General features: G+C 37.4%; 1 protein-coding gene across 13 annotated transcripts in view; it reads right to left on the reverse strand.

Annotated features, from left to right (window-relative positions):
* Positions 1-24,447, reverse strand: part of HPSE2 (heparanase 2 (inactive)) — a 715,384-nt gene that overhangs the window by 626,566 nt on the left and 64,371 nt on the right. For all 13 annotated transcript variants that reach the window (XR_015155159.1, XR_015155160.1, XR_015155161.1 and 10 more), the window contains one exon: positions 14,015-14,176. Coding sequence is in view for 7 of the 13 variants with exons in the window: in XM_086377175.1 (XP_086233301.1) it covers positions 14,015-14,176 (162 nt within the window). In the remaining 6 variants the exon portion in view is untranslated. The remainder of the gene's footprint in view (positions 1-14,014; positions 14,177-24,447) is intronic.

The raw sequence follows: 24,447 nt of genomic DNA on the forward strand, positions 1-24,447 counted from the left end.
TTAGTTTGGGGGTTCCTCTTGCTAAAAGAATATAATCTTGAAGATATTTTAAAGGAAAAACCCATGCTCCTTGACACTGGCTTCCTGTACTATTTCCTACTTAGCACATAATCTTCATTCAACTAGGTTCACTTGAAAGGAAATTGCATTCTCAGCTCCTGGTCAGCTCTCCAGCCCAAATTCCTCTCTGAAGAGATGGGAGTGGCAGCCATAGCACAAATATGGTAACTACTCCTCAGGGTGTATGTGCAAAAGCTCCATGCTTGACAAGTATACCATGTCCTTGCCTTAAGAGCACAGAATAATAAGCCTCCTCCTCTCTTCCAACATAAAGTATGGGTTCAGTGCAATGGAAAGGGGAAGATTTATGGAAGTGAGACTCATCTATATGAGAATTTATATGTTTTCACAAAATGCATTGAGAAAATAGTAATCTTGAGAAAATATGCTCAGGGTAAAGAGAAATTGGCAATTGAAAGCAAGGCATAAAATAAACATTTTACTTGAATTGTTTATAAGAAAAATGATATTTTTATTCTGTCTCTCCTTTATTAATGGATTGGAAAGCCAAATGATCCTATTAAAATTATTCAAAAGATTCATTAAAAGCATCATTAAAGTCTTCCTTATTGGTCATTTTTTTCCCTTTCATAAAATAGAAATTTCTAATACTTTTTTAAAGGATCAGCAACTTTCCTTTTGTAATAATTATCACAAGGAGAAAGGGAAAATAATTTCTGACGGGACAAACATAAAACATCATTTTATATTATTCCAAATTAAAAATAAGAATTCAGAATAGTTCTGAACCAACACAGTCATTATCTTAACAATGTCTTTCAAAGGACAGAAACTTTTGAGTTCAAATTTCAATTTTTTATTTCAGGGATCATGCTTTTGATATATCTGAAAACTCATGACAAAACCTAAGGTAACCTAGATTTTCTTCTGTATTATCTTCTAGAAGTTTCATAGTTTAGCATTTTACATTTAAGTTTATGATTCATTGAGTTGACTTTTGTGAAAAGTGAAGGGTCTGTTTCTACACTGGATGGATGTCCAATTGTTTCAGCTCAGTATATTGAAAAGACCAACGATTATCCGTTGAATTTCCTTTTCTCCTTTGTCAACAAACAATTGACTACATTTGTATGGGTCTATTTCTGGGCTTTCTATTCTATCTCATTATCTAATTTATTTATTCTTTCACCAATACTACATTATTTTGATTATTGTAGCTTTATAATAAGTTTTGAGGTCAGATGGTATCTGTCCTCAACTTTGTTCTTAACTCAGTATTGTACTGGCTATTCTGAGTCTCTTGCCTTTCCATATAAACTTTTGTGTGTAATTTTGAGTTTCTAATTTTGTATCCTTTGTCTAAATGGGGGCAAATAAAATTTTATAACCTACAGGGCCCAAATCAGACCCACTTGAATTCTGATGACAATAAAAATGATATTTTTATTCTCTCTCCTTTATTAATGGATTGGACAGTTCAACCTCTACTGACAGTTCAAACCATAAGGGTGGATTAAAACTTGAAGGGAACGGGAGCTTGCTGGCCTTTTGTGCAGTCAGGTCTTAGTGTTGACTTGGAGGCCTTTGGGAGAGTTCTCACCAATTAATATTCTCTGGTGACAGCCCAGCCTGGTGTTCTGTGATGACCTAGAGAGGAGGGATGAGGGTGGGATAAGAGGGAGACTCAAGAGGGAGGGGATATATATATATATATATATATATATAGCTATGACTAATTCACATTGTATGGCAGAAACCAACACAATATTATAGAGCAATTATCCTCCCATTTAAAAAATTTTTTAAGTCAAACTTAAAAAAACTTGAAGAGAGAAAGCAGAGGGTGCTGCCCTAATGTATGTCCTCAATCAAGCAAAACAAAGAGGTAAGGAAAAAAGAACAAGAATGAAGAAAGACTGAGATCCTCCAAGTTGCTCAATAATTTTAATTCTAAATGATATCTACAGGTACCTACATGTAATATCTCTAATCTTAGTGTACAAAAAATAAGATACGTTATCTATAAACTATTCCTTTTAATTTTTATTTTACACTGGACTGTAGTTGATTTACAATGTTTTGTTAGTTCAGGTGTACAGCAAAATGATTCAGCTATACATATACATGAAGTGAAAGTGAAAGTCACTCAGTAATCCAACTCTGCAACCCATGGACTAAAGTAGCCCACCAGGCTCCTCTGTCCATGGAATCCTCCAGGCCAGAATACTAGAGTGGGTAGCCATTCCCTTCTCCAGAGGATCTTCCCAACCCAAGAAGCAAACCCAGATCTCCTGCATTGCAGGCAGATTCTTTACCAGCAGAGCCACCAGAGAAACCCACACATACACACAGATCTATCCTTTTTCAAATTCTTCGCCCATTTAGGTTATTGCAGCATATTGAGCAGAGCTCCCTGTGCTATATAGTTGGGTTTTTTTGGTTATCTATCTTAAATATAGTAGTGCATATATGTCAATCCCAAACTCCAATTTATCCCTCCCTCCTTCCCACTTTGGTAACCGTAAGTGTGTTTCCTATGTCTGTGAGTCTGTTTCTGTTCTGTAAATAGGTTCATTTGTATCATTTATTTTAGATTTTGCATATAAGCAATATCATATTTGTCTTTCTCTGCCTGACATATTTTACTTAGAATGGTTGGATCATAGTAGTTCTATTTTTTAGCCTTTTGAGGGACCTCCATACTGTTTTCCATAGTGGCTATTACTGGTTTACATTCCTACCAACAGTGTAGGAGGGTTCTCTTTTCTCCACACCCTCTCCAGCATTTATTGTTTGTAGACTTTTTGATGATGGCCATTCTGACTGGTGTGAGGTGATACCTCATTGTAGTATTAATTTGCATTTCTCGAGTAATTAAAGATAATGAACATCTTCATGTGCCTGTTGACCATCTGTATGTCTTCTTTGGAGAAAGGTCTGTTTAGGTCTTCTGCCCCATTTTTTGACTGAGTTGTTCGTTTTTTTTAATACTGAGCTGCATGAACTGTGTTGGGAAGTGTAGTGCAAAATAGCCGTAAAAGGAGAAAGTCCTTGGGAAAATGGCGAAGGGCCAGAAGTACTCGGCTTTGCACTATGGACAGAAAGACATCTCCTGCCTTTGGTTATGCTCGGCGCCAAGAGTTAATAATAAATAGGGATGTTACTTGTGAGAGCAGGTTGTGGGAGAAGCCCATGAGTCATTTAGAGCGTGCTGTCCTTGAAATGTTTCTACTGATTAGGTGTTAACTCCGTATGCACTCTGCTGGCCGCATACTTTAAGCTCTTTTTTCCTGCTTCTATAAAAAAGCTTGACTGCAGAAATAAACTTGTCAGTCCTTGCAAGAGACTGTCCAAGTGTCCTTCTTTCAGGTTCGTCGCTTCCAAGTCCCGGGGAGAAAATCCCCAACAAACTGTTTGTAAATTTTGGAGATTAATCCCTTTTCAGTTGCATCATTGCAAACACTTTCTCCCATCCTGTGGGTTGCCTTTTCATTTTGTTTATGGTTTCTATTTCTGTGCAAAAATTTTTGAGTTTAATTAGGTCCCATTTGTTTATTTTTGTTTTTATTTCTATTACTCTAAAAGATGAAACAAGAAAGATATTGCTGCAATTTCTGTCAAAGTATGTTCTACCTGTTTTCCTCTAAGAGTTTTACAGTATCTGTTATATTTATTTAGGTCTTTCAAATTACCAGTGTCATTTTTCACAGAACTAGAAAAAAGTTTTTAGTTTTTAAAATTCGTAGGGAGACACAAAAGACCCTGAATAGCCAAAATAATCTTAAAAAAGAAAAATGGAGCTGAAGGAATCAGGCTCTCTTGACTTCAGACTATACTAAAAAGCTAAAGTAATCAAAACAGTATGATACTGGCACAAAAACAGATACATGGATCAAAGGAACAGGAAGGAAAGCCCAGAAATTAACCCATACACCTTCCCTGGTGGCTCAGACAGTAAAGCATCTGCCTACAATGCGGGAGAGTCAGGTTCGATCATTGGGTCAGGAAAATCCTCTGGAGAAGGAAATGGCAGCCCACTCCAGTACTCTTGCCTGGAAAAATCCCATGGACAGAGAAGCATGGTAGGCTATAGTCCATGGAGTTGCAAAGAGTTGGACAGGACTGAGCGACTTCACTTTCACTTTAACTTTCCTATGGTCAATTAATCTAAGACTAAGGAGGCAAGACAATATAATGAAGAAAAGACAAGTCTCTTCAGTAAATGGTGCTGGGAAAACTGGACAACCATATGTAAAAGAATGAAATTAAGACAGTCTGTAAAATCATACACAAAAATAAACTCAAATGGATTAAATTATTTTTGAAGGCATCAAGGCTATCAACAAATTTGAAGAAAACTCCTCCTGTCCCAATCCCTTTCAGTTTGCAAAAGAATCCTTAATTTCTGAAGCACACACTAACCAGAATTTTAAAATAAAAGTAGGAAACTTAGAGATCATTAGCACCATTTCCTTCATAAAAGCCCCTCTGATTCTCCTAGGTCAACTCACACTCCTATTCCTTTAATATAAACCTAACCACAGTGAGCCATAATTGTCTGCCGGTTTATCTTCTTATTGGACTACATTTCCAGGGAGCGCAGGAATCAGAACATGTCTTATCATCCACAGATCCCATGGTTCAGTTCAGTTCAGTCGCTCAGTCGTCCGACTCTTTGCGACCCCATGAATCGCAGCACACCAGGCCTCCCTGTCCATCACCAACTCCCAGAGTTCACTCAGACCCACGTCCATCAAGTCAGTGATGCCATCCAGCCATCTCATCCTCTGTCGTCACCTTCTCCTCCTGCCCCCAATCCCTCCCAGCGTCAGAGATCCCATGGTTAGCGTGGTTCTAACTAATGATAGGTGTTCAGACACAGGCTGAAAAAATATTGACAAAAGGCAGATACTATAATTCTAAATTTATGAATGAGAAAGCTGAAGCTTGCCCCAAGGATACACATAAAGCAAAAAGAAATCCAGATCTCTCGATTCTGACATCTTCTCCCCAATGTACCATCTATCAATCACTGTAACAGCAATATATTTTACAACATAAGTCACAGGACAATCAAATGTCTATTCAAATGAACAAAATGCTATTTTCCCCTGCATAGTATAATTTATCATTTCCTGCCCTGGGATTTCTTTGGAAGGAATGATGCTAAAGCTGAAACTCCAGTACTTTGGCCACCTCATGCAAAGATTTGACTCATTGGAAAAGACTCTGATGCTGGGAGGGATTGGGGGCAGGAGGAGAAGGGGATGACAGAGGATGAGATGGCTGGATGGCAATCACTGACTCAATGGATGTGAGTCTGAGTGAACTCTGGGAGTTGGTGATGGACAGGGAGGCCTGGCGTGCTGCGATTCATGGGGTCTTACTTCCACACTTACCCAGATTATGTGTAAACCTTTACCTGCAAATCTGCAACTTTTCTTCATACTATGAAAAGGAACATGTAACCTACAACAGCTGAGGTCATTACATTCAAAGGAAATGATCCAAAGACTAAAGAAACTATAGAATAGCTGCATTTCTCTTCTTTAGAACCCTAACAGAGAAAAGAGCTGCTCTGGGGAAGAAGTGTGGCAAGTGGGCAAGTGTGTTCATGTATATAATCTCACAATTATAATCTCACAATAAACTCTCTACTTCCTCCAAAATCTAGACCCTTATTCACACACACACACAACACACACAAAACAAATGCACAGAAAACTTTACTTCTGACAATAATCATAAAACTCAAGGACTTACTTCTTTCGGAATCTATTTAGTTCCTCTCACTGTGCATTGTGACAGTACCTTAGACATAAGTTTATTTATGAAAGATTCCCAAAAGGACAATCTCTTTATTAATAATACAATAATTAAAATAATAACAACAAAAATTAACATTCATTGAGCATATGGCTCTGTATTAAGAACTTATAACATTAAATTAATCCAGTCCTCACAAACTATGTAAGATATTATTTTCTCTATTTTACAAATGGGAATGAAATTAAGCAATTTACCCTAGTTCACACTAGTACATGGTAAGTGCACGATTAAATCCTGCTGCTACTAAGTCACTTCAGTCATGTCCGACTCTGTGCGACCCCATAGACGGCAGGCCACCAGGCTCCCCTGTCCCTGGGATTCTCCAGGCAAGAACACAGGAGTGGGTTGCCATTTCCTTCTCCAATGCATGAAAGTGAAAAGTGAAAGTGAAGTCACTCAGTCGTGTCCGACTCTTTGTGACCCCATGGACTGCAGCCTACCAGGCTCCTCTGTCCATCAGATTTTCCAGGCAAGAGTATTGGAGTGGGGTGCCATTGCCTTCTCCGGGTTAAATCCTAGGTCTGTTTAACCCTAAGGTTCCTATTCATATCTAGTCTCCTATACTGCTATGAGGAACAGAGGACTTCACAGGTTTCTGGTCCCTAAATTTTTTTATTTCATACCAGTAAAATATTTTTATCATAAACAATCCATATGTAACATAAAATTACATATATGTGATACATACATATACTACTTATGCACCAATTGCAGTAATATTTTAGTTACATTATAAAACATAGATCAAAATAGAAATTTCAAATTCATCAGCAATGTTTTTTGTGTGTTTTTTTTAACAATGATTCAAACACCTTTTTGCTCCTATTCTTAAAATAGTATTAATAATAATTTCTGGGCATTATATAAACTTTCAATAACACATATTATTAAAAATAACATGCAAATTTGATTTTCAAATAGTCTTCTTGATAATTCAGGCATTTTTTTGGACAGTATATTGCCAGATCATGTTTACTGCATTCTGTGGCTGACAAAGTTTTTACTAAAAGGTGAACTCTCAGTTTTTCAATTTTCTTGCTGTTGCTTCATGCTGGCATTATTATTAATAGAATTATATTTAATTATGTTTCTTTTCAAAAGTCCCTTTAAGTCCACTTGGCTGTGCACACTGAACTGCAATATGTTTAAATATGCTTAAACTAACAGATGATGGAACATTGTCAGTTACTCTCAAATAGGAAAATTCTCACCCTATTCTCAGAATTTTAAAATGTATAAAATTAATAATCTTCTGACAAGTTAACTGTCTAGTAATCAGAAAATCTTGACTCGATGGATTTCTTCATACATATCCTGAAGTGCCTATACATCCTTTGCCACACCTACCTGGACCTTAGAGATCACTGACCTAAATTCACTAAACTTCACTGTTGGATTCAACCAGACTTGCAGAGGGCTATCCACACTTAATTCACCATCCAAAAAAGTTGCTTTTATTTAATTATGCTTTGATGTGATGCCATCAACCTAAATGAAGGAACCTATGAGAAACTGCTTCTCATAGTAAGAAAACAGGAGAGCTAATGTATAAATAAATTCAAAGGACTCCTTCCAACATCATCTTTTACAGAATATGGGTGAAAAGCAGGAAGTAATCATCATCTCCTCAAGTCTCTTAACAAAGACTCCTGAAAAAGAGGACGTTCACTCTGTGATTCATAAAGACAAAGATTCTACCAACTTGGGACAGAAATCAATCAATGCCCCCAAGTTTACTTCTGAGAGAAGCAGAATGTGACCACTTTAAAAATATATATATTCTTTAGTGATTCTCTGTACTATTGTCAGTACAATGGTGGTAATGTACAAAATGAACAGTTTTTGCAATTATATCCTTTTCTCCTATGTTACCTTTTTTTCCTGATCACATTTACTGAAATGTAATTTGTGTCTGTTGAATATAGTAGTAAGAATTGAGTTCAAAAAGAATCTTCACTTATGTAATAGTTCATATAAGGACTTACAAGCAACAGAGTATGTATATTTGTACTTAAAACCAAAAAGAGCTGGAGAAAAGGGGAACTTCTAATCATGTGCTACATAACTTCATGACTATGCACTTATGTATGGCCACTGACTTTTATGCAGACATTTCACTGTTTTGATAATAGCACTGGGCTCATTTTAATATGTAAAATACCATCTAATTGATGTTCTGCTCATCCTCAGAGCTGCATTTTCAGATATTCAGGAATAATTCTAATACCAACTAATATTCATCTAGTTAGTATCATGCTTTCAAAGAACTCAAAACGCTTGATCAAGACATTCTGAACACAGCTTCCCATATATGACACATTTTCAGACTTTCATTTTCCAGGGGACATAGTGACTCATGCTTTATTTTACTAATTATTACACACATCATAGACAACTAAGAATCTAAGGTTCAGAGTGGTAGGAGATTTATCATGAAACTACCATAAATTAACAGCAGAGTTCAAAACTGTTTCTGATTAGTTTTATCTTACCATACTGTGTCAACTGACATCTTAAAGCAGAGAGATTTCAGTACCACAAAAGCAACAAAGTCACCCAAGAGTAATATGTGCATTTGAAAACATTGTAAGATTAATCACAATAATAAAATCTAACATTTAGTGAATATTTACTGTGTTTCAGGCACTACGCTAAGGAATTATGTACAAAACCTCATTTAATCTTCAAACAAGTCTCTGAAGTATGTAAGATACAATGATTTGAGGAAATTAAAGCTAAACAGAGGATAAAAAAACTTCCCAAGTTAACGGAGCTGTTAAGTAGCTGTTCCAGAATCAAACTCAGACTATCTGATTTCAAAACTCACATGCTGAATCAATACACGAGGTAGAATTAAAAGCTGCCTAACCATTTACACATTTCTATACCAAGGGACCACAGTGATTCCTTCATTTATAAAAAGGTGAAACAAATCTCTTACTAGGAAGTAACTCCACACTCATTATCTTATTATTCAAATACAAGAACAGAACACTATTCCTCTAGTTCTGACACACTCCAAGGCAAAGATTCCCAAAAATAGCACCAAGAAAAAAGCAAAGTACTTAACTCAGGCAGGTTATGCTGCCCCGGAACTAGATGTACAACATCCCCAATAGCATTACAGAGTAGAACCAAACACCATTATAATACCTAGTTCTAGAGTAGGAACACGAAGGGCAGGATAGAGACAATCCTCAAACTGTTAGCCTGTCAGGATAAACACAGAGGAAGGGAGAGAGAAAAAAAATAAAACAAAATGAAAAAACAACTAAACTATTCTTAGTGAAAGTGAAAGAAAGCATTAGTCCCTTAGTCATATATATGACAAAGATAAATTTTAAAAGTCCAAGAATACATTTTTTGGCAATATGCATAACAAAAGATTAATATCCCTAATATAAAAAATGACCTTATTATTCAATAATAAATTGACCAACAACTCAATTAAAAACATAGGCTAAAGAAATGTACAATTCACAGAAGAAATAAAAATGGCAACCAATGTATGGCTGGATGGCATCACTGACTCGATGGACTTGAGTCTGAGTGAACTCCGGGAGTTTGTGATGGACAGGGAGGCCTGGCGTGCTGCGATTCATGGGGTGGCAAGGAGTTAGACACGGCTGAGTGACTGAACTGAACTGAACTGAATGTAAAAAGATTATTAACCTCACTGGTAAACCAATGAAATGTAATTTCATGTTGATGTATGGCAAAACCAATACAATATTGTAAAGTAATTAGCCTCCAATTAAAATAAATAAATTTATATTAAAAAAATTACAATTTGCACTTACAAAAAAAAATGCAATACCAATCACTATTACAGTAACACAGATAAAAGATTGGAAAATAATCAGTATGAGCAAAGACAAGATGAGTTATCTCATACACTGTATAAACCAGCATGACCTTTCTGAAAGTCAACTTACTAAATGCATCAAAAATTTAAATGTGCATTCCTTTGACATAGCACTCATACTCACAGGCACTGCACAAAGATATATATGCAATGCTGTTCATCACAACATTATTTATAATCACTAAAAATTAGAGACGCCTCTGATGCCTAGCAATAGAAGATCAATTAAACAACTATGAAATATTCATGCTTGCATGTGTGCTCAGTCTCTTCAGTCATGTCTGACTCTTTGAGATTCTATGGACTGTAGCCTGCCAGGCTCCTCTAGCCATGGGATTCTCCAGGCAAGAATACTGAAGTGGGTTGCTCTGTCCTCCTCCAAAGGATCTTCCACCAGGGGCTGACCCCACATTTCACATCTCCTGAACTGGCAGGTAGGTTCTTTACCACTAGCACCACCTGGGAAGCCCTCAGTACTACACTGTATAATGCAAATAATTAAACAGATCTGGATCCTGTCCTTTGAAAACTGAAAGGACAATTTTCATTCCACTTATTTGAGCCCTTTGCTCGGCTGAAGTTAGAAAGATTGACCATAACAGGGAAGTATGAGCTTCTTTTGCTCAATTCATTTTCACAGTAATACAGTAAAGCTAACCATAGGAATTCCAGTCTACTTTGAAATCTAATTACTGAAAGAAGAAGTACAAAACCTACAGTACCAGACAATAACATGACAAGTGTCCTCAAAAAAGAATTTTGGAAAGCATCTTGACGAATGCCATCCATTTATAAGGGCTACATATTTCAGGCTGCCTGGAAATGAGAGTTGACTAGATGACTTTACAACATAAATTTTTCAAAAGTTGACTTCATTTCAGGATCATTCACTATGTTCTACTCACCATGTAGAATGCAGCACAATATGCATATTTGCACAAATATGATATTCCTTGCCTTCTGCGAATTTATGTTCTAAAAAAAATCCTAGAAAGTATATTGCCCCTTAAGGCTGGCTTTTAACTTTTTATTTTCTGTTTTGATTTAATTATAGTACAGGCGTCTGCCACAAAAGTTCAATTTACACCTTAAAAGAGAGGGGTTTGCCAAGGGAAGGGAGACAAATAATATATGTGAACCTATTCAAACTTAACAGACATCCAAATCAACCCTTAAGAAGTAGTCTTTGAGTGAATTTATTCATTGTGTATACAGCAGAACATTTTCAACAAACACTGAAAATTATCACATTAAGAATCATGAAAGCACAAAGATACAGAAGTTATGATTCCTACTCTTTCTTAAAGTCACCTACCAAACTTTCACTTTCATTTATCACTCCTTGAGTAACATGCACAGTGATATTTAATACTCTCAGATTCAAGAAGCTACAGGATAATACAGGACAAGATTACACGCATGTGTTGGAGAGTTAGTGTGAAAGAATACAGCATATTTAAAACAGTTCTATCACTGAAGTTCTCCTGGAATTCCTCCATCACCTTCATACAACCTTAAGAGTTTACTTCAAAAACCTTCTAGATTAGCTAAGGCTAACATTATTTCCCATACCATGTAAATCATTCACATGAAGATATTAAGACATGTTTAGCATCAGGCAAAAATACAATCCATTTTTTAAAAAATATAATGAGGTCTACTTGTTTCTATTGACTGAGTTGTCACTAGGACCGTAAGGTTGTTTAGAAGATCCTCAGAGCTAGAATATCATCTGCCGTCATCTGAGGGATGGCTGTTTAAGAGAGATCGTGAGCTAGAATGCAGAATATGAAGGCATACCTCATCTCAACGCTGTCAGTATGATCAACTAAGATGGAATACCTAAGAATGAGGGCTTATTTGTGAGGTAGGGGCAATAGCCATCATTTTTAGTACACTTTTAAGCAGCTGTCATTTCCATCACTTTATTAATTTCTTACTATACTGACATTTGAATCACTTTATTAATTTTTTCCTCTACTGTTATCTTAGTTGTCCAATTTAAAAATAAAGACTATACCAATAACTGACCACTAGCAGGAAACAATTATGATACACTGCTACCCATATACATGAAATTCTGTAAACAGTTGGGGAGAGAGGTTGAGTGATCTATTTCTGAGATTTTGGAGGCCCAGTTTCCTCATCCTATTCCCACAAACTTTCATCGCAGACATTTCAAACATTATTCCACAGTTATACAAAATAAGTGAAACATCACCAAGCAGAAATCCTAGGGTAGGTGTTCTGAACATGTTGGTAAAGAAAGTCACTTCATTTGAGAGGTCTCTGCCCCTTCAACCTCACCCTCCTTACCAATATACATTCATCACCGAAAAGGGAAATATTTACAAAAGTTAGTTTAGTTATGTTTAAATATTATGTTTAGCTGTCTGGAGACCATGTTCTCAAAATTTATACAAGAAATCAAGGATTAAACTTCATAACAATTAGAAAACCACACTGTGTAAAATCAAAGAGTTAGTTAAAAGATATTAAAATAGTTTTACCACTGGTGCTAAAACGAAATGACTCCATCTCTTCCCAACACCTGGAACCAAAACCTTTCGAACTTTCATGTAAACAAACCAGGGCACACCAAATGCTCTGTCTGCAGCAAGGTACCACCTCTGCACAGGCATTTGGGTGAAAAATGTGGAAAATGCCTGAGGGCTCTTTGAAGCAGCTTGGGAGAAGTGAGAGCAGGAAAGAGGCTCTTCTCTAGGGTAAGTTTGTTTAGTAGAAAGTAAGCAAGTTGTCAGGGTAAAAGTTGACAATGTTGATTCCAACAGTTTGAACTGTGAATAAACATCCAAAGGGATTATGTTACTGAGAATTAGAAAAGATTCCATTGAACTCAATAGAGCATTTGTGTTTTCAAAGATAATATGCCTTCAAGCCACACTCTGGATGCACAGTTTAGGATTAGAATTACCCTAAGCTCTTTCTATGCCACATTAAAGAACACAGGATTTGACCTCTCTAATGTATGCTGAAAAATGTTAGAACAACTGAATTGGAAAATACTATACACATGTACATTTGTACATCTGAGGTAGACTAAAGAAATTTGGAGAAAAATATGTTCTTTCCAAACATCTAAACTTAAACATAGTTTTACTAACCAATTTAGGATTTATTAGCCATAAATCACTTTAAAGTTTTCCCTCCTTAATGACCTATCCAAGAACAAAAAATAGGGCCTATACTTATGAAACCCATAATCCTCTTTTCTGCTCTCCAAAGTCACATTTAAATCTGGCTTTCATCTACGCTGTTGGGTTTTTCACCAGTTACAAGATGGAACGTTAGTAGAGACTTGCGCTTTTTCAAAAGCAAAACAACTTGGTTGCCACTCAGTAATTCCTGGTGAAATGCCAGTAAGTTTGTAAAAAATTTTTAAATTTTCCTAACTTGGAGCTTACAAAAGTAACTGTGAGATGTTCATTGCCCATCAGACATTGCATCTTTTTATTTTTAATATTCATAAACAAAAAAAAACATACACTTCGATTTATTCAAGTTTATCTGAATCAATATAATGCAGATCTGCCTTGCGTACCCTTAGGAAAACGGAGGTAACTCAGACTGCTGTTCTTAGTTCATCACAAGTCCTTCATGATTCTCACACTAGAGAGTGCTATTAGAATTTTTTCCAAAGTTTGACAAAGGCATGCCACTCACATGCTCTTTACAAACAAAGTTTGCAGCAGCCCCGCAAAAAGTTGTTTCTCCTTTAAACTTTCACATATATTCACTTCCCTTCTAGAACCAAAGATGTAAGTGAATATGGCTCAGTCTCATTGCCTCTTTGCTCTCAAAAAGAAAATCAAATTCCCTAGATAGTTTCAAACTCTCCCAAAAATAGAACATTCTCAGCTCTGCCTGTGGATCATTATCTCTTTTACATTTCATCTTTATATTCACTGGGTTCACAGAAAGGGCATACACAGAAAGAGGAAAATAGCTGCTTCTTAGACACCAAATTTAGTAATTCTCTCAAATCTATTGGCACACATCTAAAAAGTCATATTTTTACAAGGCTTCATTAGGTTTTCATTGGTCCTTCTTTTGAGAACACACATGCCAAACCACCCATAACCTCAGGTCAAAATACATCTGCAAAATATAATAAATATTTTATATGAATACTCATCATGATTTTAAAAAGGATATGTGGAAAGAGACAGACAGATCATCTGAATCCCACTTCAGTGTCTCCCAAGCATCAAGCTGCTAACCAATGGAGACCATCAATCTACAGTGCTCTAAGATTCCAGCCGACTCCAATACCCTTACCTGTTAATATAAGATTACTGTAAGTATTGGAGAATTGCTCCTTTAGAAGAACCAGATGCATCTGAGCTGCCTTCTCCCGTTGGAGCTCCAGCATAACATCAGGGTGCTGGGCAATCTTGCAGCCTTTCTGTTTATCCAAGGCAACATCACTTCGAACAATGTCTAAAAAAAAAAAAAGAAGGAAGGCAGGCAGCAAAAACAAACAAACAAAAACAAACAGAAACTATATACACAAAGTCCTATTTCACCCAGTATGACAGAATTTGTAAACTACTACATTTTCATCAAAATGAAAAGATTCGGAAATAAACCTGAAGCATCTCCCACTTCACAATGCATCCTAAAATTTTCTCTGGTCATTTTCAAAATCTTTGGAGACTTCTGTTTCTTAGTTTTCTCTGACCTCATTTAAGATTCTCACTCCTTGGTTCCCCTTCTCAGCTCACCTCCAGGAATTATTTACCTCCTGGGGCATTTTCTTTTTTTTTTTATGAAGAATGACTTCATTATTTGAAACTAGGGCCTTTTCTTTACATCTTTTACCATGGGGAAAAACAATACAATCTTGCCTGAATACTAGTGACTATGAAGGTCATTGTCATGCAGCAATCTGAAAGGTAACTCTAGAAACTTTCAAGTTTTACATAACAAACTGAAGGATTTTAGGGAGAAAATGCTAAAAATTAAAAAAAAAAAAACTGTTGACATCTATGGCTTTGGAAAAGAAAAACTAATGCTCATGTCAACAGTACCAATAGGAAAGATTTGGCTCTTTAAGCGATATCATTGACACCTAAAAGAAAACAAGGTAGGAGACATGAATGGTGGGCCATCATTCTGTGCAAAAGATTTTCAAACATATCAAAAGAGCCCTAAAAGAGAAGCTCAGATATAAAAACAAACTCATGACAATTAAGCATTAAGATGTATGGTTCACAAAGATTACCCAAATGTGAGAATAGTGCTCACTCACTTTAGATAAAAACACAGAAGCTGGTTGCAAATAATGCAATATTTATACATAAACATATTTATACTAATTTCTATGATGTAGGCAACAAGATGAACTCATTTAACAATCAAGTAAGTAACTAATCTCGAAGATATTCTGAGCCTTGAATATAAAATTAGAATAAAATGAAAAATAACTCTAGTTTACAAGATCATAATCAAAGGTAAGAGGAATAATAAATAACTTTTATTTAAATTACACTTTATAAAATTTTTAAAATACAGTGCATCATTAAATCCTTTGAACCACTGACGAAAGCAAACATTGTTGACTAGCTGACCTATATCCTAAACACAGTATATTCACCTTTGCCTTCCTCTACTATAGAGAGTGAAGAGCCAAAATATACAATACCCCAGCTTTCCTTGAAAGTCATTAGTAGCCATGTAACATACTTCTGGCCAACGCTGCAGCCATATATCCCTAGGGGGTTCTCTGGCCAAATTAAAAGAGAGAACCTCACTAAGAAAAAAAGTTTTTTTCCTTGAGCATTTTAGTCCTTTCTCTTCTTTATGCCTGAAATATAACAAAAGGCCCGAAGTTATAATAGCCATTTTGTGGCAATGACTCAAAAAGCACAAGGGCAAAAGTCTTACATACTAAAGATGGTGAACAGGAAGATGAGGTGAGCTTATGCCCCTAAGGTCATTACTGAGCTATCATATTTGTGCTGAAAAGCTTATCTTTTCTTTCTTGTTATGTAACATAAAGGCACTATTTGTATAAACCATTAATGTGTACTGAGTTGCTCAGTTGTGTCCGACCCTTTGTGACCCCTTGGAATGTACCCCTCCAGGTCCATGGGAATTCTCCAGGACAGAATACTGGAGTGGGTTGTCATGTCCTTCTCCACGGGATCTTCCCAACCCAGGTCCCCTGCACTGCATGCAGATTCTTTACCATCTGAGCCACCACGGAAGCCCAAACCATTAACAGTAAGCTATTTTTGAAATCCTAAATAGATTTTGTTGTGGTGCACAGGCTTCTCATTGCTTTTCATTGCAGTGACTTCTCTTGTTGTGACCACCTTACTTGCCTCTTGAGAAACCTGCATGCAGGTCAAGAAACAAGTTGAAACCAGACTTGGTACAGTGGAATGACTCAAAATTGGCAAAAGTATGTCAAGGCCAGAGATCAAATTGCCAACATCCGCTGGATCATCGAAAAACCAAGAGAGTTCCAGAAAAACATCTATTTCTGCTTTATTGACTATGCCAAAGCCTTTGACTGTGTGGATCACAATCAACTGTGGAAAATTCATCAAGAGATGGGAATACCAGACCACCTGATCCACCTCTTGAGAAATTTGTATGCACGTCAGGAAGCAACAGTTAGAACTGGACATGGAACAACAGACTGGTTCCAAATAGGAAAAGGAGTTCATCAAGGCTGTATATTGTCACCCTGTTTATTTAACTTATATGCAGAGTACATCATGAGAAACTCTGGACTGGAAGAAACACAAACTGGAATCAAGATTACCGGGAGAAATATCAATAACCTCAGATATGCAGATGATACCAACACCACCCTTATGGCAAAAAGTGAAGAGGAACTCAAAAGCCTTTTGATGAAAGTAAAAGTGGAGAGTGAAAAGTTGGCTTACAGCTCAACGTTCAAAAAACGAAGATCATGGCATCCGGTCCCACCACTTCATGGGAAATAGATGGGGAAACAGTGAAAACAGTGTCAGACTTTATTTTTCTGGGCTCCAAAATCACTACAGATGGTGACTGCAGCCATGAAATTAAAAGACACTTACTCCTTGGAAGGAAAGTTATGACCAAACTAGATAGCATATTCAAAAGCAGAGACATTACTTTGCCAACAAAGGTCTGTCTAGTCAAGGCTATGGTTTTTCCAGTGGTCATGTATGGATGTGAGAGTTGGACTGTGAAGAAGTCTGAGCGCCTAAGAATTGATGCTTCTGAACTGTGGTGTTGGAGAAGACTCTTGAGAGTCCCTTGGACTGCAAGGAGATCCAACCAGTCCATTCTGAAGGAGATCAGCCCTGGGATTTCTTTGGAAGGAATGATGCTTAAGCTGAAACTCCAGTACTTTGGCCACCTCATGGGAAGAGTTGACTCACTGGAAAAGACTCTGATGCTGGGAGGGATTGGGGGCAGGAGGAGAAGGGGACGACAGAGGATGAGTTGGCTGGATGGCATCACTGACTCAATAGACGTGAGTCTGAGTGACCTCCGGGAGTTGGTGATGGACAGGGAGGCCTGGCATGCTGCGATTCATGGAGTCGCAAAGAGTCGGACACGACTGAGTGACTGATGTGATCTGATCTGATCTGATGTCAAGGCTGTATATTGTCACCCTGCTTATATAACTTATATGCAGAGTATATCATGCGAAATGCCAGGCTGGATGAAGCACAAGCTGGAATCAAGATTGCCGGGAAAAATATCAATAACCTCAGATGCGTATATGACAACACCCTTATCACAGAAGGTGAAGAGGAACTAAAGAGCCTCTTGACAAAGATGAAAGAGGAGAGTGAAAAAGCTGGCTTAAAACTCAACATTCCAGTCCAATCACTTCATCGCAAATAGATGGAGAAAAAATGGAAATAGTGGCAGATTTTATTTCTTGGGCTCTAAAATCACTGCCCCATGTCCAAGGAGCTGTGGCTGCACGGGCACAGGAGGGCTGAGAGGAGCTACTCCATGTTCAGGTCAGGAGGGGCAGCTGTGAGGAGATACCCCTCATCCAAGGTAAGGAGCAATGGCTGTGCTTTGCTGGAGCAGCCGTGAAGAGATACCGCACATTCAAGGTAAGAGAAACCCAAGTAAGGGTAGGGGTTGCAAGAGGCATCAGAGGGCAGACACACAAACCATAATCACACAAAACTAGTCAATCTAATCACACGGACCACAGCCTTGTCTAACTCAATGAAACTAAGCCATGCCATATGGGGCCACCCAAGATGGGAGGGTCATGGTGGAGAGGTCTGACAGAATGTGGTCCACTGGAGAAAGGAATGGCAAACCACTTCAGTATTCTTGCCTTGAGAACCCCATGAAGAGTCTGAAAAGGCAAAATGATAGGATACTGAAAGAGGAACTCCCCAGGTCAGTAGGTGCCCAATATGCTACTGGAAATCAGTGGAGAAATAACTCCAGAAAGAATGAAGGGATGGAGCCAAAGTAAAAACAATACCCAGCTGTGGATGTGTCTGGTGATAGAAGCAAGGCCCAATGCTGTAAAGAGCAATATTGCATAGGAACCTGGAATGTTAGGTCCATGAATCAAGACAAATTGGAAGTAGTCAAATAGGAGATGGCAAGAGTAAATGTCAACATTCTAGGAATCAGTGAACTAAAATGGACTGGAATGGGTGAATTTAACTCAGATGACCATTATATCTACTACTGTGGGCAGGAATCCCTTAGAAGAAATGGAGTAGCCATCATGGTCAACAAAAGAGTCCGAAATGCAGTACTTGGATGCGATCTCAAAAAAGACAGAATGATCTCTGTTCGTTTCCAAGACAAACCATTCAATATCACAGTAATCCAAGTCTATGCCCCAACCAGTAATGCTGAAGAAACTGAAGTTGAACGGTTCTATGAAGACCTACAAGACCTTTTAGAACTAACACCCAAAAAAGATGTCCTTTTCATTATAGGGGACTGGAATGCAAAAGTAGGAAGTCAAGAAATACCTGGGGTACCAGGCAAATTTGGCCTTGGATTACGGAGTGAAGCAGGGCAAAGGCTAATAGAGTTTTGCCAAGAGAATGCACTGGTCATAGCAAACACCCTCTCCCAACAACACAAGAAAAGACTCTACACATGGACATCATCAGATGGTCAACACTGAAATCAGATTGATTATGTTCTTTGCAGCCAAAGATGGAGAAGCTCTATACAGTCAGCAAAAACAAGACCAGGAGCTGACTGTGGCTCAGATCATGAACTCCTTATTGCCAAATTCAGAAGGGCTCTGAAGTGAAGAAAGTAAGAAAAATTTAAGAAAGTAGGGAAAACCACTAAACCATTCAGGTATGACCTAAATCAAATTCCTTATGACTATACAGTGGAAGTGAGAAATAGATTTAAGGGCCTAGATCTGATAGATAAGAGTGCCTGATGAACTATGGACAGAGGTTCGTGACATTGTACAGGAGACAGGGATCAAGACCATCTCCATGGAAAAGAAACGCCAAAAAGCAAAAAGGCAGTCTAAGGAGGCTTTACAAATAGCTGTGAAAAGAAGAGAAGTGAAAAGCAAAGGAGAAAAGGAAAGATATAAGCATCTGAATGCAGAGTTCCAAAGAGTAGCAAGGGGAGATAAGAAAGCCTTCCTCAGCAATCAATGTAAAGAATAAAGGAAAACAACAGAATGGGAAAGACTAAAGATCTCTTAAAGAAAATTAGAGATACCAAGGGAATGTTTCATGCAAAGATGGGCTCGATAAAGGACAGAAATGGTATAGACCTAACAGAAGCAGAAGATATTAAGAAGAGGTGGCAAGAATACACAGAAGAACTGTACAAAAAAGATCTTCATGACCAAGATTATCATGATGTTGTGATCACTCACCTAGAGCCAGACATCCTGGACTGTGAAGTCAAGTGGGCCTTAGAAAGCATCACTATGAACAAAGCTAGCGAGGTGATGGAATTTCAGTTGAGCTATTTCATATCCTGGAAGATGATGATATGAAAGTGCTGCACTCAATATGCCGGCAAATTTGGAAAACTCAGTAGTGGCCACAGGACTGGAAAAGGTCAGTTTTCATTCCAATCCCAAAGTAAGGCAATGCCAAAGAATGCTCAAACTACCACACAACTGCATTCATCTCACACACTAGTAAAGTAATGCTCAAAATTCTCCAAGCCAGGCTTCAGCAATACATGAACCATGAACTTCCAGATGTTCAAGCTGGTTTTAGAAAAGGCAGAGGAACCAGAGATCAAATTGCCAACATCTGCTGGATCATCGAAAAACCAAGACAGTTCCAGAAAAACATCTATTTCTGCTTTATTGACTATGCCAAAGCCTTTGACCGTGTGGATCACAATAAACCATGGAAAATTCTGAAAGATGGGAAAACCAGACCACCTGACCTGCCTCTTGAGAAACCTACATGCAGGTCAGGAAGCAAGAGTTAGAACTGGACATGGAACAACAGACTGGTTCCAAATAGGAAAAGGAGTACGTCAAGGCTGTATATTGTCACCCTGCTTATTTAACTTCTATGCAGAGTAGTACATCATGAGAAACACTGGACTGGAAGAAGCACAAGCTGGAGTCAAGATTGCTGGGAGATTATATATCAATAACCTCAGATATGCAGATGATACCACCCTTATGGCAGAAAGTGAAGAGGAACTAAAGAGCCTCTTGATGAAACTGAAAGAGGAGAGTGAAAAAGTTGGCTTAAAGTTCAACATTCAGAAAATTAAAATCATGGCATCTTGTCCCATCACTTCATGGGAAATAGATGTGGGAACAGTGTCAGACTTTATTTTCTGGAGCTCCAAAATCACTGCAGATGGTGACTGCAGCCATGAAATTAAAAGATTGTTTACTCCTTGGAAGGAAAGCTATGACCAACCTAGATAGCATATTCAAAAGCAGAGACATTACTTTGCCAACAAAGGTCTGTCTAGTCAAGGCTATGATTTTTCCAGTGGTCATGCATGGATGCGAGAATTGGACTGTGAAGAAAGTTGAGCACCAAAGAATTGATGCTTTTGAACTGTGGTGTTGGAGAAGACTCTTGAGAGTCCCTTGGACTGCAAGGAGATCCAACCAGTCCATTCTAAAGGAGATCAGTCCTGGGTGTTCTTTGGAAGGACTGATGCTGAAGCTGAAACTCTAATACTTTGGCCACCTCATGGGAAGAGTTGACTCATTGGAAAAGACTCTGATGCTGGGAGGGATTGGGGGCAGGAGGAGAAGGAGACGACAGAGGATGAGATGGCTGGATGGCATCACCGACTCGATGGACATGAGTTTGAGTGAACTCCGGGAGTTGGTGATGGACAAGGAGGCCTGGCGTGCTGTGATTCATGGGGTCACAAAGAGTCGGACACAACTCAGCAACTGAACTGAACTGAAAATCACTGCAGATGGTACCTGCAGACATAAAATTAAAAGATGTTTTCTCCTTTGAAGAAAAGATATGACAAACCTAGATAGAATATTAAAAAGCAGAGACATCACTTTGCTGACCAAGGTCTGTATAGTCAAAGCTATGGTTTTTCCAGTAGTCATATAATGGATGTGAGAGTTGTACTATAAAGAAAACTGAGCACCGAAGAATTCATATTTCGAACTGTGGTGCTGGAAAAGACTCTTGAGCGTCCCTTGGACAGCAAGGAGATCATATCAGTCAATCCTAAAGGAAATCAGTCCTCAATATTCATTGGAATAATCATTCACTTATACTGAAGCTGACATTCCAATATTTTGGCCAACTGATGTGAAGAGCTGCCTCACTCAAAAAGACCCAATGCTGGGAAAGATTGAAGACAAAAGGAGAAGCGGGTGGCAGAGGATGAGATGGTTGGGTGGCATCACCGACTCAATGGACATGAGTTTGAGCAAACTCTGGAAGGTAGTGAAGGACAGGGAGGCCTGGCGTGCTGCAGTCCATGGGGTCACAAACAATCAGAGACAACTTAGCAACTAAAAAACAAGAATCTGTTTTGTAATCCTAAATGATAATGAGTAACATTATTATCCCTAATTTATATATGGAAAAACCGAGGTCCACAAAGCTTAAGTGACTTGCTCAAGTTCAGAAATCATGAGTCCCAAATCCCAAAATTTTCAAAGCCAAATTCACTGATTGTTCCAGAAGTTACTCCTATATAGAAACTCATGAACTTAATAGTATAGTAATCAATAAAACTGAGGAACCAAAAAGAAAACCTTATACTATACAGTAGCACACTACAGCTGATCTATCCAGAAAAAAAACATGGATGATACTTTCCCAAAAAACATTACAAAACTTGTTCCAAAATACACTATATGAAAAAAGAGGGGTTTCAATTATCCTGACATCTTCTGATAGAAATCTAATTCAAACAACAGAATATCTACTAAACTATTTCCTATATAACAAACATATTGTTCAGAAGGCAGAAGAAGCAATAACTGATACCCTCAACATCATTTAATCCAGAAACTTGAAATAAAATGAACAAATTACCTTAACATTAAGAATACTAAGAAAACAATGGGCACAGCCTAACGTATATCCTAAACTTTTTAAAAGTACATTTCAACAATGTTTGTGGAAAACATAGATTTGCAATATAGACTTTTTTTTGATGTACAGTTGATTCATAATATTATATTAATCTCAGGTATACAAGTTCATGATTCAGTATTTTTATATTAACAGTTATTTAAAGTTATTATAAGATGTTGGCTATATTCCCTGTGGTGTACAATATATCCTTGCGGGTTATTTATTTTATACATGGTAGTTTGTACTTCTTAATCCCTTGTCCCTATTTTGCCCCTCCTTCCTTCCCTCTACCTACTGGTAACCACTAATTTGTTCTCTTTATCTGTGTTTTCTGTTTTGTTATATTCATTCTTTTGTTTCATTTTTTAGATTACTCCATATGTAAGTGATAACATGCAGTATTTGTCTTTCTCAGATTTATTTCACCAAGCATAATACCCTCCAGATCCATCCACGTAATTGCAAATGGCAAGATTTCATCATTTTACGGCTGAGTAATATTCTACTGACCCATCAATAGATGAAAGGATAAAGATAAGATAGATAGATCACAACAGTGACCAACTCCCAATCAGTCATATGATTTACAAATATTCTTCCCCATTCAGTAGATTGTCTTCATTTTGGCAATGATTTCCTTGGCCGTGCAAAAGCTTTGAAATCCATTTGTTTATTTTTGCTTTCATTTCTCTTTATCTTAGGAGACAGATCCAAAAAAAATTTCCATCATTTATGTCATACAGTGTTATGCATATGTTTTCTTATATGAACTTTATGGTTTCTGTTCTTACATTTAGGTCTTTAAACCACTTTGAATTTACTTTTGTGTGAGAAAGTAGTCCAGTTCAATTTATTTACATGTAGCTATCCAATTTTCCCAGCACCACTTACTGAGGAGACTGTGTTTCCACATTGCACATTCTTATCTCTTCTGTCATAGATTAATTGACCATAAACTTGTGGGTTTACTTCTGGGTTCTCCCATCTGTTTCATTGATCTATGTCTGTTTTTGTGGCAATACCATTCGGTTTTGATCTCTGTAGCTTTGTAGTACAATCTGAAGTCAGGGAGCATAATACCACAGGATCTGTTCCTCTTTCTCAAAATTGTTTTGGCTATTCAAGGTCCTTTGTGCTTGCATACAAATTTTAAAATTAAATGTTCTAGTTCTGAGGAAAAAAATGCCATTGGTATTTTGATAGGGATTGTATTGAATCTACAGACTGCCTGGGGTAGTATGATCATTTTAACAATATTGATTCTTCCAATCCATGAACAAGGAGTATCTTTTCATCTGTTTGTGTTATATTCAATTTCTTACACCAGTATCTTAAAAGTTTTCTTAGTACAGGTCTTAGGTAGGTTTCTTCCTAGATATTTTATTCTTTTTGATGTGACTGTAAATGGGATTCTTTAGTTTCTCTTTCAGATAGTTTGTTGCTGTATAGAGATGCAACAAATAGATGTATGTTAACTTTGTATCCTGCAGCTTGACCAAATTCATTGAAGAGCTCTATTAGTCTTCTGGTGGCATTTTTAGGATTTTCTATGTACAGTATCATGTCATCTGCAAACAGTGACAGTTTTACTTCTTCCTTTCCAATTTGGCTTCCTTTTATTTCTTTTCCTTCTCTGATTTCTGTGGCCAGGACTTTCAAAACTATGTTGAATAGAAGTGATGGGAGTAAACAAACATCCTTGTCTTGTTCCTCATCTTAGAGGAAATGCACTCAGCTTTTCACCATTGAACAGGATGTTATTAATAGCTGTATGTTTATCATAAATGGCCTTTACTATATTGAGGTATGTTTTCTCTATGCCCATTTTCCTGAGATTGTTTTATCATAATTGGATGTTGAACTTTATCAAAAGCATTTTCAACATCTACTGAGATGACCACATGGCTTTATTCTTCAATTTGTTAATGTGATGTATCACATTGATTGATTTGTAAGCATTGAAAAATCTTTGCATTACTAGGATAAATTCCACTTGATCATTGTGTATGATCCTTTAATGCATTGTTGGATTCAGTTAGCTTATATTTTGTTGAGAATTTTTACACCTACGTTCATATAGATAACTGCTGCAATTTTATTTTTTGTGTGATTTTTTCTGTCTGGTTTTGGTATCAGGGTGATGCTGACCTCACAGAATAAGTTCAGAAATGTCCCTTTCTCTGAAATTTTTTCAAGTAGTTT

Source organism: Bos grunniens, chromosome 26, assembly GCF_055505025.1.
Source record: "Bos grunniens cultivar Pamir isolate PY7600 chromosome 26, Bosgru_T2T1.0, whole genome shotgun sequence".
Taxonomy (NCBI): Eukaryota; Metazoa; Chordata; class Mammalia; order Artiodactyla; family Bovidae; genus Bos; species Bos grunniens.